This window comes from Hemiscyllium ocellatum, chromosome 25 (assembly GCF_020745735.1).
Source record: "Hemiscyllium ocellatum isolate sHemOce1 chromosome 25, sHemOce1.pat.X.cur, whole genome shotgun sequence".
NCBI lineage: Eukaryota > Metazoa > Chordata > Chondrichthyes > Orectolobiformes > Hemiscylliidae > Hemiscyllium > Hemiscyllium ocellatum.
Genome location: NC_083425.1, coordinates 5,299,051 through 5,315,183, shown reverse-complemented (window position 1 = coordinate 5,315,183; position 16,133 = coordinate 5,299,051). Strand labels below are relative to the sequence as shown.

At 41.2% G+C, this 16,133-nt stretch overlaps 2 protein-coding genes across 8 annotated transcripts in view; one reads left to right on the top strand and one right to left on the bottom strand.

The window, feature by feature from the left end:
* atad5a (ATPase family AAA domain containing 5a) overlaps positions 1 to 10,189 on the bottom strand; it is a 58,455-nt gene extending 48,266 nt beyond the window's left edge. Inside the window, exons 1-6 of the mRNA XM_060844697.1 lie at positions 9,884 to 10,189; positions 9,589 to 9,671; positions 7,363 to 9,221; positions 5,772 to 5,862; positions 2,881 to 3,036; positions 833 to 977 (exon numbers count right to left, since the gene is read on the bottom strand). Of these exons, the coding sequence (XP_060700680.1) occupies positions 833 to 977; positions 2,881 to 3,036; positions 5,772 to 5,862; positions 7,363 to 9,221; positions 9,589 to 9,636 (2,299 nt within the window). The 5' untranslated portion in view covers positions 9,637 to 9,671; positions 9,884 to 10,189. The remainder of the gene's footprint in view (positions 1 to 832; positions 978 to 2,880; positions 3,037 to 5,771; positions 5,863 to 7,362; positions 9,222 to 9,588; positions 9,672 to 9,883) is intronic.
* Positions 10,190 to 10,445: 256 nt separating this feature from the next.
* crlf3 (cytokine receptor-like factor 3) overlaps positions 10,446 to 16,133 on the top strand; it is a 71,357-nt gene continuing 65,669 nt past the window's right edge. Inside the window, exon 1 of one of the 7 annotated variants that reach the window (XM_060844689.1) lies at positions 10,446 to 10,534. The gene's annotated coding sequence lies outside the window, so the exon portion shown is untranslated. Of the gene's footprint in view, positions 10,535 to 10,568; positions 10,628 to 10,897; positions 10,989 to 11,051; positions 11,221 to 11,722; positions 12,218 to 13,540; positions 13,770 to 16,133 lie in introns of those variants that run through there. The other 6 variants (XM_060844690.1, XM_060844695.1, XM_060844696.1 and 3 more) reach the window with 6 other exon arrangements.

Genomic DNA, 16,133 nt, shown 5'->3' with positions numbered 1-16,133 from the left:
TCCAACAGCTTCCCCTCAATAAACTCTGTTCCTCTGACCTTGGCATGTCATGTGACCTCCACATCCTTCACCTCACCAGTAGTAGCAATGCCTTTAATCATAGTTACTTCACCTTCCTAAAATCAAATGAAATTTACACGGTAGACCATTCAACCAAACAGGAGAAGTTGAGGACTGCAGATGCTGGACGTTCCTGATGACGAACTTACGCCCAAAATGTTGACTCTCCTGCTGTTTGGATGCGGCCTTTTCTGCTGCGCTTTTCCAATGCCACATTTTGATTCAACCAAACAGGTCTATCGCAGTGCTAATGCTCCAAACAAGCCCCCTCCTATATTATTTCATTCAAAATTAACAGCAAATCTTGTAATTCTGTTCTTGCTCACATATGTATATATCCTCCTTAAATGCATAGGAACACAGTAGGTTAAGTATGTTTTGTCTTTCAATGAAATCATTTGTGACCTACTGAATACACTTGCCCCAATTCTACAAGACCATATGACTACTCTTTCATAAGACAGAGACAACTAGTGGAAGTTTAATCAGATGGCACCATGCCTCAGGTGGGAGGAGAAGTTGAGGGGAGAACCCTTCATGGTAACCTCAGCTGGTGCAGGAACTAAACCTAACTATGTCATTACTCTGCATCGCAAACCAGGTATTGAGCCAACCGAACTAACCAATCCTTTGGCTTCAGTAGCTTAGAAATATGAGAAATTATTTCGTCAAAACACAGATGTACTCTTCAGTAAATTACCAAACAGAAAATCTAGAGAACCATTTGGACTAAAGAATAAACTATGGAAAATTTGTGTAAAAATATACTAACCTATAGTTCTCTTGGTTGTTGATGATTTACCTGGATTCTTTCCTAAGACATCACTTAAATTTCTCAATTTTTTGGCTTTCTTTCCATGTTCAATTGTACTGACCAAGTCGCTTTCTTCACTTGCATTCAAATTAATTGCCAAGTTCTGTACAAAACGAATGCAACAAATTTAGAATGTAGCTATTAGGCTGCAGTGGTGAATGAGACACAGACCATCATATGTAAGATTACTATTACGGTTATTATAGACAAAACCATGATTCTACTGAAGGGCTTCCATCTCGGATAGCAAAAATAAATCAAACAAGCAAAAATAAAATATTGTGCATTGGCAGCAAACAGGAATTTCAGTGAATTTGTAAAATAGTATAACTACTACTCAGTTTAAAAAAAAACACAAAACATTCAGAACAAGAGTGACAAAAACAGACTTGAATGCAATGATTCCCTTTGGAATACAACCATTTAATAGTAACCCTCCTCTCTTAAAGGACTAACTGGGAAGATAGGACTGACCTGGGAACATTCAGAATGAGTGACAGCACACTCCATTAATCTGATTTGCTATTTGTGGAACCATGTTTGTTGGCAAAACAGTGATTGCTCTTGGAAGTAATCCACAAATTTACTTGTGAGTTACTTCTATTTCTCTCTGACTGGCTGGTTGGCTTATCTTCCAACTTCAATCCAATTCCTAGCATCAAATTAAAACTAGAAGATATCTCAGGAGAGTAAATGAATAAATAAATTTTAAATCAAGACTCTTCCCAAGGAGGAGGGTACTCAGCAGAGACGAGGCCATCCCAGACAGAAAGCCATCACGAACCACGCCTGCACACATCATTTTGACCAGCATTAATGATGACTGGGAGCAGGGCCTGAAGACAATCCTCTTGGATAAAAATAACACCTATGGAGTATCCTTTTGTGGGGTGGTAGATATCAAAATGCTAAAACATAACTTTGGCACGTTGAGAGCTAGCTAAATGCAATGATAGTGATTGTTAAAAATTATCTTTTTTAAAGGAAAACACAAATTTACGTGAGTTAGAATACTCTTATTTAGCACAATTAAAATCAGATAAAAGCCTTGGTCACATCAGTTTGCACAGTTAGAAGGATGGAGAAAGTGAGGACTGCAGATGCTGGAGATCAGAACTGAAAACGTGTTGCTGGAAAAGCGCAGCAGGTCAGGCAGCATCCAGAGAGCAGGAGAATCGACATTTCGGGCATGAGCCCTTCTTCAGGAAGGACTCACGCCTGAAGAAGGGCTCATGCCCGAAACATCAATTCTCCTGCTCCTTAGATGCTGCCTGACCTGCTACGCTTTTCCAGCAACACATTTTCAGCACAGTTAGAAGGATGTTAATAAAGTAGCACTATATTAATATCTAGCTTGAAATTGAAATATCAGCCCAATCTGTCTGTGCCAATATTCATGAATGAATCTCCTCTCAGTTCTCTTTAACATTACTCATCAAAAGGTTGATTATTTTTACCTCATCTATTTATTCAGTTTCTCCCTAAATTTATTTGCGCAATTGGCCTCACTAATGCCACAAGGTAGCAATGCTACATTTTTACCAGTCTCTGGGTAATTAAGTTTCTCCTAAATTCTCTATTGGATTTATTACTGACCACCTTATATACATAGTTTCTAACTTTGCTCTCTCCCACCAGTGAATACATGGGTTATGAGATACCATTTCTGTATGATGCTGTAACAAAGGCCAAAATAGATGAAGAGTGCAATAATTCACAAATATTCATCTCCCAAAAGATCACATCAACCAGGAACAATCACATGTGCATCAGACTGTAACATTTCATTTGACAGAAATACTTATCAATACACTGAGGGCCATCTGTGATCCCTCTCCCTCAAACCAGATGGTTAAATTCCAAACAAAAGGGATACACATTTGGGATCGTTTATCATTCTATTTTATTTTATGATTTGTCAATTTAAGACTGAACACCAAATCACACTCACCACTTTTCAAATATTGTTTTATTTCCCTTTCATGAAAATCTTAAATTGCTAATACCTCAGTCCTATGATACTTCTCATCAGATTTGGCCTGCTGTCGAGATGATCGTCTCAGTGGTGTGATGGATTCGACAGGACTTCGACTCTTGCTCTGTGCTTTCGCTTTTTCAACCAACTTTTTTGCTTTGACCATATTCTTGGATTGGCACATCCGCTAAATAATAGAAGAATACCACTACATAAATGAGAGAACAAAGATCTTGCACTTGTATCACAACTTCCACAATTCTTGATCATCCTAAAGTACTTTAAAGTTGGAAATATAGGAAACCTGTATGCTAATTTGCAGATACCAAGCTCCTACAATCAACAATATTATAATTACCTGATAATTTGTTATTTTAGTGATGATGGTTGAAGAATCAATATTGGCCAGTACACTGGGAATACACCCAATGGTTTCACATCCTTTCTAAAGTGCAGTGCCCAGATTAGGCAATATACCAGTTGAGGCCAAACCATGATTTATTAAGAGTGTTGTGTGCAAACTAGCTGCCAGGTTTTTCACACTTCAACTGCGTCTATAGATATATCAAAAGTATTTTATTAGCTGTAATGTGCTTTGGAATAACTGGTGAAGAGCAAGTCATTTTCCCCAGTGCCCGGGCTAATATTTATTTCTGAATCACTTGCCACTAAAATAACAAATGATCAGGTCATTATCATATAGCTGATTGCGGAAGGCTGCTGTCTGCACATTAGCTGCCAGGTAATGGAATATGTAATAAAAATAGCTTTTTGGTACTCTATAATTCTTTTATAAAATGAGGGAGGTGATGACCTAGTGGTCTTATCGTTGGACTGTTAATCCAGACCTGGGTTTGAATCTAAATTCAATTAAAGAAATCTGGAATTAAGAGTCTAATGATGACCACAAATCCATTGTCAATTGCTGGAAAAACCTAACTGGTTCAATAATGTCCGTTATGGAAGGAAATTGCCATTCTTACCTGACCTATATGTGACTCCAGACCCACAGCAATGTGGTTGACTCTTAAGACCAAAAGATATACGAACAGAAATTAGACCATTTAGTCCATCAAGTCTGTTCTTGCCATTCGATCATGGCCGATAGGTTTCTCAACCCCATTCTCCCACTTTCTCTTGGTAACTCTTGATCCCCTTGATACTTAATAACCTACTGATCTCTATCTTAAATATACTCCATGACCTGACCTCCACAGCCTTCTTGGTACTGAATGCCATAAATTCACCACTCTCTGACTGAAATAGTTTCTCCTTATCTCTATTCTAAAAGATTTTCCCTTTACTCTAAGGCTATACCCTCGGGTTTTTGTCTCTCCAACCAATGGAAACTTCCCAACGTCCACTCTGTCCAGGCCATTTAGAATTCTGTATGTTTCAATTAGATTCCTCTCATCCTTCTAAATTCCATCGAGTATAAACCCAGAGTCCTCAAAAGTTCCTAATATGTTAAGTTTCCATTCCTGGAACCATTCTCATGAACATCCTCTGAACACTCTCCAGGGCCAGTACATCCTTCCTGAGATATGGGGACCAAAACTGTGTGCAAAACTCCAAACTCTGGCCTGACCAGAGTCTTATGAAGCCTCAGAAGTATATCCATGCTTTTCTATTCAAGGCCTCTCAAAATAAATGCTATTATTGCATTTGCCCTCCGAACTACTGACTCAACCTGCAAGTTTACCTTGAGAGAATCCTGGACTACAACCACTTCAGACTTCTGAATTTTCTCTCCATTTAGAAAATAGTCCATACCTCTATTCTTCCTACCAAAGTACATGCTCTCACACTTTCCCACGCTGTACTCCATCTGCCACTTCTTTGGCTACTCTTCGAACTTGTCCAAATCCTTCTACAGCCTCCCTGCCTCCTCAATGTTAGCTGTCCCTCTACTTATGTTTGTATCGCTGCAAACTTAGTCAGAATACCCTCAGTTCCTTCATGTAAATTATTAACATATAAGGTGAAAAGTTGTGGTCCCAACATTGAGCCTTGTGGAACACTACTTGCCATCCCAAGTAGGTCACTTTTATCCCCACTCTCTGCTTTTTGCCAGATAGCCAAGCCTCTAACCATGCTCGCACCTTGTCTCTGACACCATGGGCCCTTATCTCAGTAGCCTCTGGTGCGGCACCTTCTCAAAGGCCTTCTTGAAGTCTGATTCGTTAACATCCGTTGGTTCTCCTTGGTCTAATCTGCTTTTTACTTCCTCAAAAGAATTCTACCAGATTTAACAGTCCTCTGGGCAATTAGGGATGGATAATAAAAGGGTAAATAGCCAGAAATGCCCTCATCCAATCAACGAATAAAAAGAAAACACAGGATGCAGCAATGAATTAAAAAAAAATCCCATATTTTTTTTAATCTGCTTTCTTAGCATGCCATACCACTTTCAATGATTTGTGCACTTCAATCTCAATGTCTTTCTGCTCCTGTACCCAGTTTAGAATTGTATCCTTTATCTTTCCATGGTCTCTCCTTATTCTTCTTGACAAATGTACTTCTTTATGTTTATGTGCATTTGATTTCACTGACAACTAATCCACCAACTCCACAGCTTATATTCTTTTGATATGTATCACTTGCCTCTTCAATTAACTAAAAATGAATTAAGCTCAATCAATTCAAATACTGACTTTTCAGATCTCTGCATTTGAAATCATTTTATAGCTACTTGTTAATTTTTGAAATGTGAAATACTTCTTATAAAGAATTTCAACCATATTTTGAAACATCATTCTATCTAAGCTGAATTAAATCTATATTTGAAAAGGACAGCATTACATCTCATAGGTATATAGACCCTTACAAGTGCTACATTTTTCAACTTTGCATAAGGTTGCACACATTTTCATAACAATATTCTCATTCAAGAGAAAAGGTTACTTTAGAAAGTACAAACACCTGGTTGCTCCTGGGAGTAAATTCCATGTTCTCATCCGTTTTCTTTGTTTTTACGTCAGTTTTTGACCGAGTAATTCGTGTAAACTTCATTCTGAAAAGCCAGTACATTCAGTTAAAACCTCATTCCACAGTTTGGTCACAATGTAATTTTACGTGAAAACTTCCAATATTACAGCTACAATTTATGGTGCCATATTATATACACAATTACTTTAAATATTATAAAACCAAATTTGGTCATCCTAACCATTGTGCCAGTGTTTCACTCATGTTTCCATGTACTCGATGTCTTCTCTGCACATTAACATATCTTTCCATTTCTTTCTTCCATGTTTATCTAGCTGGCTTCCTCTTAAAGATATGCATATATTCATCACCTCAACTACCTCATGTAGTAGCACGTTATACATTCTATTCACTGAGCAAAGCCTGATTCATAAAAGTCTAGAATTTACACATGGCATTCCAATTCTGTATGGGCAGATAAGCCACATGCCCAGTGAAGCACAGATTTAATATAGATGCATGAACATAGGAATAATCAGCCCCTTAAATTGGTTTCGCCATTGTATAAGATCGTGATTAATCTATATCTCAACTCTATGTACCATTTTGCTTTAGTTTCCTTGGTAAACTTACCCAGCAAAAACCAATCACCCTGAGCCTTGAAAATGTCAATTGACCTAAGAGGTTACCTGCATCACATGCAGATCAAGCCATTAAGACAAATTCAGAACAAATCAGTGCCACATCATATCACAAGTGCTACCCTCTTCAAGCCCTCTCATGCTCATCAAAATGTGATGGCATACTATTCTCACCTGTGACAATGTCATTTTTGGACTGTCAGCACAGGTAAGGTATGCAATCAACAAGCACAACTTTAACATTCTTCCCATGAGAATCGAGATGTTCTCAATTCATTCCCCGAAATTGTTCCCATCGGCTACTACACCAACAACAGATTTACAGACATCTAGTAGTTCAGCACAGTTTTATAACTCAAGACAAACCTCACAATTAAATGGATATATGTTTTGTCACTATTAACGCAAAAAACTGCACTTACATACACATCTGCTATTACGCTACACTGGCACCTTTCTGATAAAACTGGAATCTATAAACTCATTGTCTTCTTCATACACTGGACAGTACATTTTAATGAAAGCTCAATGTAGCTTCCCCATTTCACAATATGGGACTTTGGATTTGATCCAACTATTTAGGGAGATAAGAAATTATACCTCACTATTATGTAGTATCTAGATTGTTCAAAATAAAGAATTACAATTTCTCATGCTGCAGACTGCAAAATAAGAATCAATAATGTAATAATCCTCAATAATAATATTTTTGTATGTCTCTCTCGCTATTTACACAGTACTCTCCACCACTTCCCATATTAACACCACTCACATGGCACCTTTCATTCAGCAACACATTCCAAATAGTTGCAATACTATGCAGTTAAAGCCACCAGGAAGGTTAGCAAAATTATACAGCTGGGTCATCCTTTCATTAAAATATAGCAGAACCATACCAGCTCCAACCAACACTGCAACAAAGTGGAGACTTGAAATCATATCACCTGATTGGACTTTTGCTACAGGTCATGGGAATCATTTCTGCTTTGTAGATGCTGTTTTCTTTGGAAGACCAACGTGTCAATTTTGGAGTTGACTGACAAGCTGGAACGCCTAGACAATCCACTCTGATGGCTTTATTTGGTGTCAGGCAATAGTTCAAAGCATCTCTTTGCTGTCTAAGGCTCCTCCGCGTAGTTCTACAAGTTTCACTCGATCGTGTTGTTGTTGGATCGAAAGGCATGGAGTCTCTTGATTCTTCAGTTGTGATATTGCCCGGATTCAGATCAGAATTAAATTTACCTTCTGTTGTATTACAATCATCTTGATTTTTCCATTCAGCTCTAACTTTTCTACGTTTTAACTTTTTCTTCTTCTTCTTCTTCAAAGTTGCACCTATAGATTTTCTGCTTTCCACACTAGAATCTTTACTGCCTTGGTTTGACATCTCAGCATTTGTAGTCTGGATGAATTCCCCATTTCCCTTCTCGAGACGAGGCTCATCATCACCACCTTCACCTTGTGCTAAATCTTGCTTGCAGGCTTTTGATTTCTGCGTTACCTTTTTAAGCCTGTTTTTTGCCAGATCTGAAGAGGCAGATCGCCTAAAAGCATTCATAAATTGTTCCCTTTCAGCTCGACTACACTTGGCCTTCATGGGACTCTTTTCAGTGGCATCCAATACCAATAACTCCAATTCCTCCTCTGCTATCACCACGTTAGATCTCCTTGCAGGAACTGAATCAGGGGTCTCAGCAGGATGCTGACTCAGCTGTTGGATTTCAACAACTTCGCTTTCAGAATCTGCTTTCTTTCTCAAAAAAATTGAGGCTATTTTTTTTGGTTTCATTTTGGAATTTTGAGCTGAGGTAGATACAGGACTAGAATGAATTTGAACATGGACAGTTACGGTTTTTGGAGAGATTGGTTGAGGAGAAACTGAACTCGTGTCTTCTAATAAATTGGGAAGCTCGTTACTCTCCTTGATTATCTCAGAGTTGGTCTCTGCTGCCTTTTCTGAAGGCTCTTCAGTTCCTTGATTCTTCATAAAATCTTCAAATGATACAGTCACAGTGCTGTCATTTGCCTGAGAAGACTCATCAGCTGCTGTTTCCAAATTTGTCTCACTGAGACATATTCTTTCACTTTCATTAATCATGGGAATAGTAGTAGCCCCTTTAGATTTTGCCACTTCAACTCCCCTCTCACAGTAATCATCTTTTGTCACAAGTTCAACATCTGACTGTTCTGAGGAACCTTCAGGTTTACTTGTAGTCTTTCTTTTCCGTGTTTTTTTGGAGATTTTTTTACTTGAATGATTGACAATTTCATTGCAGATATTTTTTTTGTTCTCCCCTTTCATTTCTCTTTGTGGAGCACTGGAATCCAGATAAACACTTTCCTCATTCTCTGTGAATATATCTTGGCTCTCTGCACAAAGCTGAGCAATCAATGCAGCTGTATCACTCCCAAGAACTCCAATGCCTGATCTTACGTCACACACTTCTCCAACACTACAGTTACTAGTATCACTGATCTCAACAATCTTGTGGCATTCATTCAACTTCCGACTTAAGTTAGTTCTTCTGAGTCTTTTGCCCTTTAACGTTTGGGGTTTCCCTTCAGATGCCACTACTGATTCTTTATTATGGTCTACAGATGTTACCACTGAATTCTTTCCTTCACATTCACTGGATGCAATTGAAGCAACATTTTGTCCTGGAGTTTTCTTGAAGTAATCCATTATGTTACTGGATTTTGGTGACGGAAAAGCTGTGTCAATGGATTTGGATACTGGTGAAAAGTAGCTTGTGATTGTTTTTGTGTAGGAATCCTCTGCATCTTTTTTCTGTTTCTTGCATGGCTGTAAAACAAACACATTGAAAACATTCAGCAGCACATAATCACTAAATTGAGAAGCTTGTTACTTTCCTTGATTACCTCAGTCAGCCTCTGCTACTTTTCCATGCTGAAGGCTCTTCAGTTCTTTAGTATTACATCCCTTTGATCCAAAATGACTTTTACATAGAAGTTATTTTATTATTTATGACTGCAACACTGTTATTGCCTGCATTATTGAATTGCAGTGGATCACAACAAGTCCAATACACTCCAATGTGAATGACAAGAGCTGTTTCTATTTTATCCAGAAACTATACTGTGTATTGAAATGTAAAGAAGTTCAACAGGCATTTGAAAAAAAAGTTCAACGACAATCTAAATAGTCTCACCTGATGATATTCCTCCACAATACCGGCCATAGCAATAATTCCAACCATATCAATAATCTTCCTTACTCTGAACACTCAGAAACCTGAAACAAAAACGAAGAGCATTGCAGACAAGAGCCCAAATTGGTTTTCTTGGCTAGGCATCCAAAAAATATTTAATGTTAAAGTGAATTGTCAATGTTTTCATGTTTATATAGTGATAATAACGGTATGAAACCCATTTCAGACTACTGAAACAGACGTCTTCAACAAATACTAACAGATCAGACAGCCATATTCAAAGCCATATACTCGCCTTTAAACCTCAGGTCGTAAACCGTGAACCAACATTTCAATGCGCTATATTTCCAAAATCGGTGGGGCCCAGAGCCCGACAGGCCTCCTCTTGTTTGCTTTCTCAAAACAAGGATAACGAACAGTCGCCAGTCATTCACATCAGATTAAATTTACGCTGCACCTTTTACGCCGAACATGTTTGAAAGTGTCCCGATTAATTCTACCCGTCGCCTTGAATATTTCCCCCCACCCCTCCGAGGACGGGAGTCGGGACGGGGGGGGAAAAAGGAGGAAGCAGGATAAAGAAATGAAACGTCTTTGAAACGGGCGCCCGAACCAGCGAGAAATGGCGCCAACTGACTCTAACCTTTGACCCACCTCCCTTCCCCAACAGCCGGCAGCGCGCGCCTGTCAATCCGAGACCCGACCCCGCCCCGCGCCTTGCCTCCCTCGCTCAAGGTGGGGGGGGGGGGCCAGCCCCATCGTCGGATTGGCTGCCGGACGCTGTCAATCATTAGCGCCGGCGGATCGGATTGACGCGAGGAGGCGACGGTTAGGCCCCGCGCTCCGCCTGTCAGAGCGCGCGGCCAAGAGCTGGGTCGCGGCTGGCGGGCGGACACTCCCCTCTCGTCATCGGCTTTTTACCTCAGCATGAGCTGATATTCGGTCAGTAAGTGCTTTACTTTTATGTTGTGTTCGAGTGCAGGTAGGGGAAATCTTCGCCTTGTGAAATAAAAGGCAAAAGGAGAGGTATAAATTAAAGGTAAATCGGTTGGTGTGTGAGGATTTTTTTTATTTTCACTTTGTGTGGTCGGAAGCTGGAACTCTCTGCCTTCAGGGGTGGCAGAGGCGGAAACACTCATAATGTTTGAGAAGTATTTAGATATGCATTTGCGAAGGCACACAAGTCTTGGAAAACGAGGTTGGAATAGTTAAGTGATTGTGTGTGTGTTTTTAAGGGGAGTGGATTCGACAGGCGGAAACATTTCTGTGGGCTGCGGACGCTGGAGGTTTGAAATACACATCAAAAAACAGAAGTGGATGGAGAAACTTAGCATCTGTGAGGAGAGAGAGAGAAGAGTTAATATGTTGAGTCCAGCGGACCTGCTTCGGAGTTTGGAAAAGTTAGAACTTTTAAGTGTGCTTCGCCCATTTGCTTTGCTGTCAGTGGTGCGCAATGCTGTCTAAGAGGAAATGGTTTGCCAGGTTGGCTGCTGCAAAAACCTCCAGTAACTCGGATGGAAAGTTTCTCCTCTTCAGCCTTTCGCTGTTGGGTCTCCATCTAGGAACTCATCGCGCGTTTTCTTTCCCGTGTCTTTAATTCTGCGCTTTTTCTTTAAAAGCGTGTTCCTTCAGGTGTGTTTAAATTTGAAGAGCAGAGTTTACTAAAAAAAACTTTATTATGATTAAAAAAAGCCGATGTAAATAAGGCAAGAAAGTGGCTAGAAGCACAGATTCTTGTACTGTGAAGGGGGTTACTTTAACCTGTCTTAGGTTATAGGGACCTATTTCTAGTGTTGATTTCAATATTGGAAATTGAATGAATTATGACTAAATTTTGTCCTTGCTGAATTTTGTTCTTGGTTCTATTTATTAGTCTCTGATCCTAGTAGATCCTCCCATGCAGAAAAGTCGGAGGTGAGGTCTGACCTGAATTATTTTGATTTGTAATAAATCCATGTGACAATACAGAGTGTCACCACTTACCAGTTCCATCCTAAAATGCAGAACATAAATCGAAACACGGAACCGAAGTCCAGAGAAGTAAAAAAAAACAACTTTTAGTTTTATTTCAATAAAGGTCTTTGGAACTGCTCCTGCGTATAACTCAGCCACAGGCCTGGATCCAGGCTTTTCCATCCTGATAATTTGTGTCCCGGCTGCGAACACAACAACTGCATGTTGCTGCCTCTGGAACAAAGAGTTGCCTCGCTCCACGCCATCTCACCTCTGGCGCTGCTGGGATCAAACTCACCGCCCTCTCTGTCATCAGGCGCCCCAGCCTAGCCTCGGACCTGGATTCTTGGCCCAGCCCACGAGTCGGGGCTTGGGGGGGATTAAGCCTTGGGACCTGCTTATCGCTCGCCCGGAGACGTTGGGCTGGGCTGGAGCCCCGTTTGCCTTGTCATGGTATCGCTGCTCCTGCTGGAGGCTGCCTCCTTCAATGTTAATGTGCCTCACCGCTCCTTGGGCCTGTATCGCCATCTTCATCTGCCATTCCGCCCCATCAGGGCCTGTTCTCGCCAATGCCGCTGCAACTGAGGTGAAAAGGAGAAAAAGATGAAAGAAAAGCAGAAATGGACGAGCCCGAGGCTCCGTCTCCTGAACGTTTCTACTTCATTGCCACCTGTAGGTAAGGATAGTCCAAAAGTATGCCGACTTGGGCTGTCTGAACATGTCTCCCTATAGCTGCTCTGCAGAGCTAAATAAAGAAACGCCAGAGACCAGGCTCTGATTAACTCTTGAGTTGGGAGGAGGATGATGAAAATGAAGAATGCTTTCAGTTGCCAGAATTGTCTATATGGTGACATTGCAGTTGGTTGAGGGATATTTTAAGTAGGATGGCTTTATTGAAGTGTAAAAAAAGATTGTAGTTCAGTTTCTCAGTCTTCCCTAACAAGTTTGGAATATTGGATTATTTTCAGTGCTTTTTGTAATGTTTTAGACTTAAGGAGATGACTGTGTTTCCATGAAGTGGCAGTTGCTTTTGTTTTGGTATATCTGTGGTGTGTGATGACCAAGGAATATTATGATGCTGTGCCAGTAACATGGTTTATGTTGAAAGTACACCCCAGCACAGAGTATGAACTAAGCCACACAGTCCTGAGTTTCCAAATGTGGTGTGAATTACTAGTGTCGGGGAGTGTCCCAGAGGACTGGAAAATGGCTAGTGTAATATCCCTGTTTAGGAAGGGAGGGAGAGCCGAAAAGTGTGGCTGGTCAGGCAGCATCCAAGGAGTAGGAGAGCCAACTTTTGGGGCTTAAGCCCTTCAGGAATGTGGAAGGGCAAGGGGGCTGAGAGGTAAGTGGTGTGGCTGGGGGGAAAATGAACGGTGGGATGGCGATAGGTTGATGCAGGGAGGAGGTGATTGTGATTGGTGGGGGACGGTGGAGCAGATAGGTGGGAGGGAAGATGGACAGGTAGGTCAGGTCAAGAGGGCAGTGCTGAGGTGGAGGTTGGATCTGGGATGGGGTGGGGAGATCTTGATACTGATGAAGTTGGTGTTGGTGTGGGGTTGCAGGGTCTTAAGGTGGAAGATGAGGTGATTTTCCTCTAATCGATGGGTTGATTTGATTTGGCGGTGGAGGATGCCCAGGATTTACATGAGTGAGGGGGAGTTGAAGTGGTTGGCTACAGGGTGGTGGGGTTGTTTGGTGCGGGTGAACCTGCAAAGGGAGGTAGGCAGAAGATGGGAAATTTACAGGTGGATTAGCTTAACCTCAGTCGGTAAGATTTTAAGGATGATTTTGCAGAATACTTGGAAGTATACAATAAAATAGGACTGAACCAGCATGACTTTGCCAAGGGGTGGTCATGTTTGACAAATCTGTTAGAATTCTATGAGAATTTTAGTGAAGATGTGTAGCTCAGGTTATGATTGTTGTTTGGTTTGATCAGCTTCATCGGAGACTGCCCAGCACTGAAGATGTCACCCAGGATGGAGACAATGTTTGTCAGAAAATCAACCAGCTTGGTGAACTGACCAACAACTTCATTCTTTTGAGGAGCCTATGAGCAAGTTAGACAAAGCAGAGCCAATGGATGTGATCTATTTGGATTTCCAGAAGACCTTTGACAAGATGCCACATAGGAGTGTGTTAAATAAGCTAAGAGCCATGGAGTTAGGAGCAAGTTACTGGCATGGATAGAGGATTGGATGGCTGGCAGAAGGTAGTGTGTGTGGGTAAGCAGGATTTTTTTTTCTCAAGATTGTAGTCAGTGTCTAATGAAGTTCCATAGTATCAGTGTTGGGACCACAACTATTCACATTAGGAACTGAGGGCATTGTTGTGAAATGTTAGGACACAGAGGTGAAACTTTTCTATTAATTAAAGCAAACCCCCAGAAAAGCTTGCCTCGCCTTTATAATCTCTTAAAATGAGTGACAGAGAACTCTTAAATCCCACTCTTTAAAGAAAATAATGTCCAATTATTTTTTAACTCTAAAAATGAACATTATACAAACAAATTCACAAAACTAAGTGCCCTTCTCTTAACTGCTTACTGTCTGACTCCAACTGTATAACAATGTGCTGTTCTAATATGCCATTTATTAAAATTACATTTATTAAAATTACATTAACTTAATCTCAATTTCACACCATCTATTCTCTTCTATGTCTTCACCCTTCCAGCTGTTGACCTCCCTGGGTTGTCATCTTTATTTTATTTTACTATGAGTATGTTTCACGTGAAAGGTACCTTTTGATAAAGTGTTCTCTCATTTGTTTTGAGGGCAAGATGTTAGATTGGTAGTTAGCTCTCTTGCAGTTTCCCTCTCTATTGCAGTTGCTGTCTGACCAATTTTCAAAATGTCTGTATCCTTAAGGTTAACATGCAGGATCAGTTGATGGTTAGGAAGTCAAATGCAATGTTAACATTCATTTCAATAGGACTACAATACAAGAGCAGGGAGTACCTTTAGGCTTTGGTGGGAGGGGACGGGGAGGGCGTCCCGAGGACGTTCACAAGAATGATCCTGGGGATGAAAAGCTTATGAGGAATGGTTGAGGATTCCAGGTCTGTACTTGGAGTTTAGAAGGTTGGAGAATGGCAATGAAATATACAGAATACTGAGAGGTCTAGATAGAGTAGACATGGTGAAGGTGTTTCCTTTCGGAGGAGAGACGAAAACCCAAGGGCACATTCTGAGTGAAGGGACAACCCTTTAGAATTGAGATGAAGAATTTCTTCAGCCACAGGATGGCGAATCTGTGGAATTCATTGGTGCAGAAGGCTGTGGAGGCCAAGTCATTGAGTGTATTTAAAACACATGGGGAAAAACTAATCGTTTTTTAGCAAAGGACAACTACCGTCCTTACCTAGGGGTGGCATGGTGGCTCAGTGGTTAGCACTGCTGCCTCACAGCACCAGGGTCCCAGGTTTGATTCCAGCCTTGGGTGACCGTCTGTGTGGAGTTTGCACATCCTCCCTGTGTCTGCGTAGGTTTCCTCCAGGAGCTCCAGTTTCCTCCCCCGCTCTCAAAGATGTGCAGGTCAGGTGGATTGGCCATGCTAAATTGCCCATAATGTTAAGTGCATTAGTCAGAGGGAAATGGGTCTGGTTGTGTTGCTCTTCGGAGGGTCGGTGTGCACCGGTTGGGCCGAAGGGCCTGTTTCCACACTGTAGGAATCTAATCTAGTCTGGTCTAACTTCAGATCGATAAGAATGTGGTTGACTCTTAACTGCTCGAGGAAGGATGTTGTGAAACTTGAAAGTGTTCAGAAAAGATTTACAAGGATATTGCCAAGGTTGAATGGTGTGAGCTATAGGGAGAGGCTGAATAGACTGAGGCATGGGAGGCTGAAGGGTGACCATGGATGTTTATAAAATCATGTGGGGCATGGATAGGGTCAATAGACAAGTTATTTCCCTGGGTTGAGGGAGTCCAGGATGAGAGGATATAGGATTAAGGTGAGAGGGGAAAGATTTTAAAATGGGCCTAAAGGACAACTTTTTCATGCAGAGGGTGGTACGTGTATGGAATGAGCTGCCAGAGGCAGTATTGGAGGCTGGTACAATTGGAACATGTAAAAGGCATCTGGATGGGTTTAGAAGAAGGGTTTAGAGGGATATGAGTCAAGTGCTGCCAACTCTATGCCAACCAGATATTCTATGACTCAACTGCGTCATAGAGATGTACAGCACAGAAACAGACCCTTCCGTCCAACCCATCCAGCCTGACCAAATATCCCAACCCAATCTAGTCCCACCTGCCCGTACCTGGCCTATATCCCTCTCGACTCTTCCTATTCATATACCCATCCAGATGCCTTTTAAATGTTGCAATTGTACCAGCCTCCTCTACTCCCTCTGCAGCTCATTCCATACACGTACCACCCCAAAAGGTTGCCCGTTAGATGTTTCATGTCCTTCCTCTTTCACCCTAAACCTATGTCCTCCAGTTCTGGACTCCCCACCCCAGGGAAAAGACTTTGTCTATTTATCCTATCTGTGCCCCTCATGATTTTATAAACCTCCTCGTGTCAATCCATAGTCTGTGATGCTCCAGGGAAAACAACCCTAATCTGTTCAATCTCTCCCTATA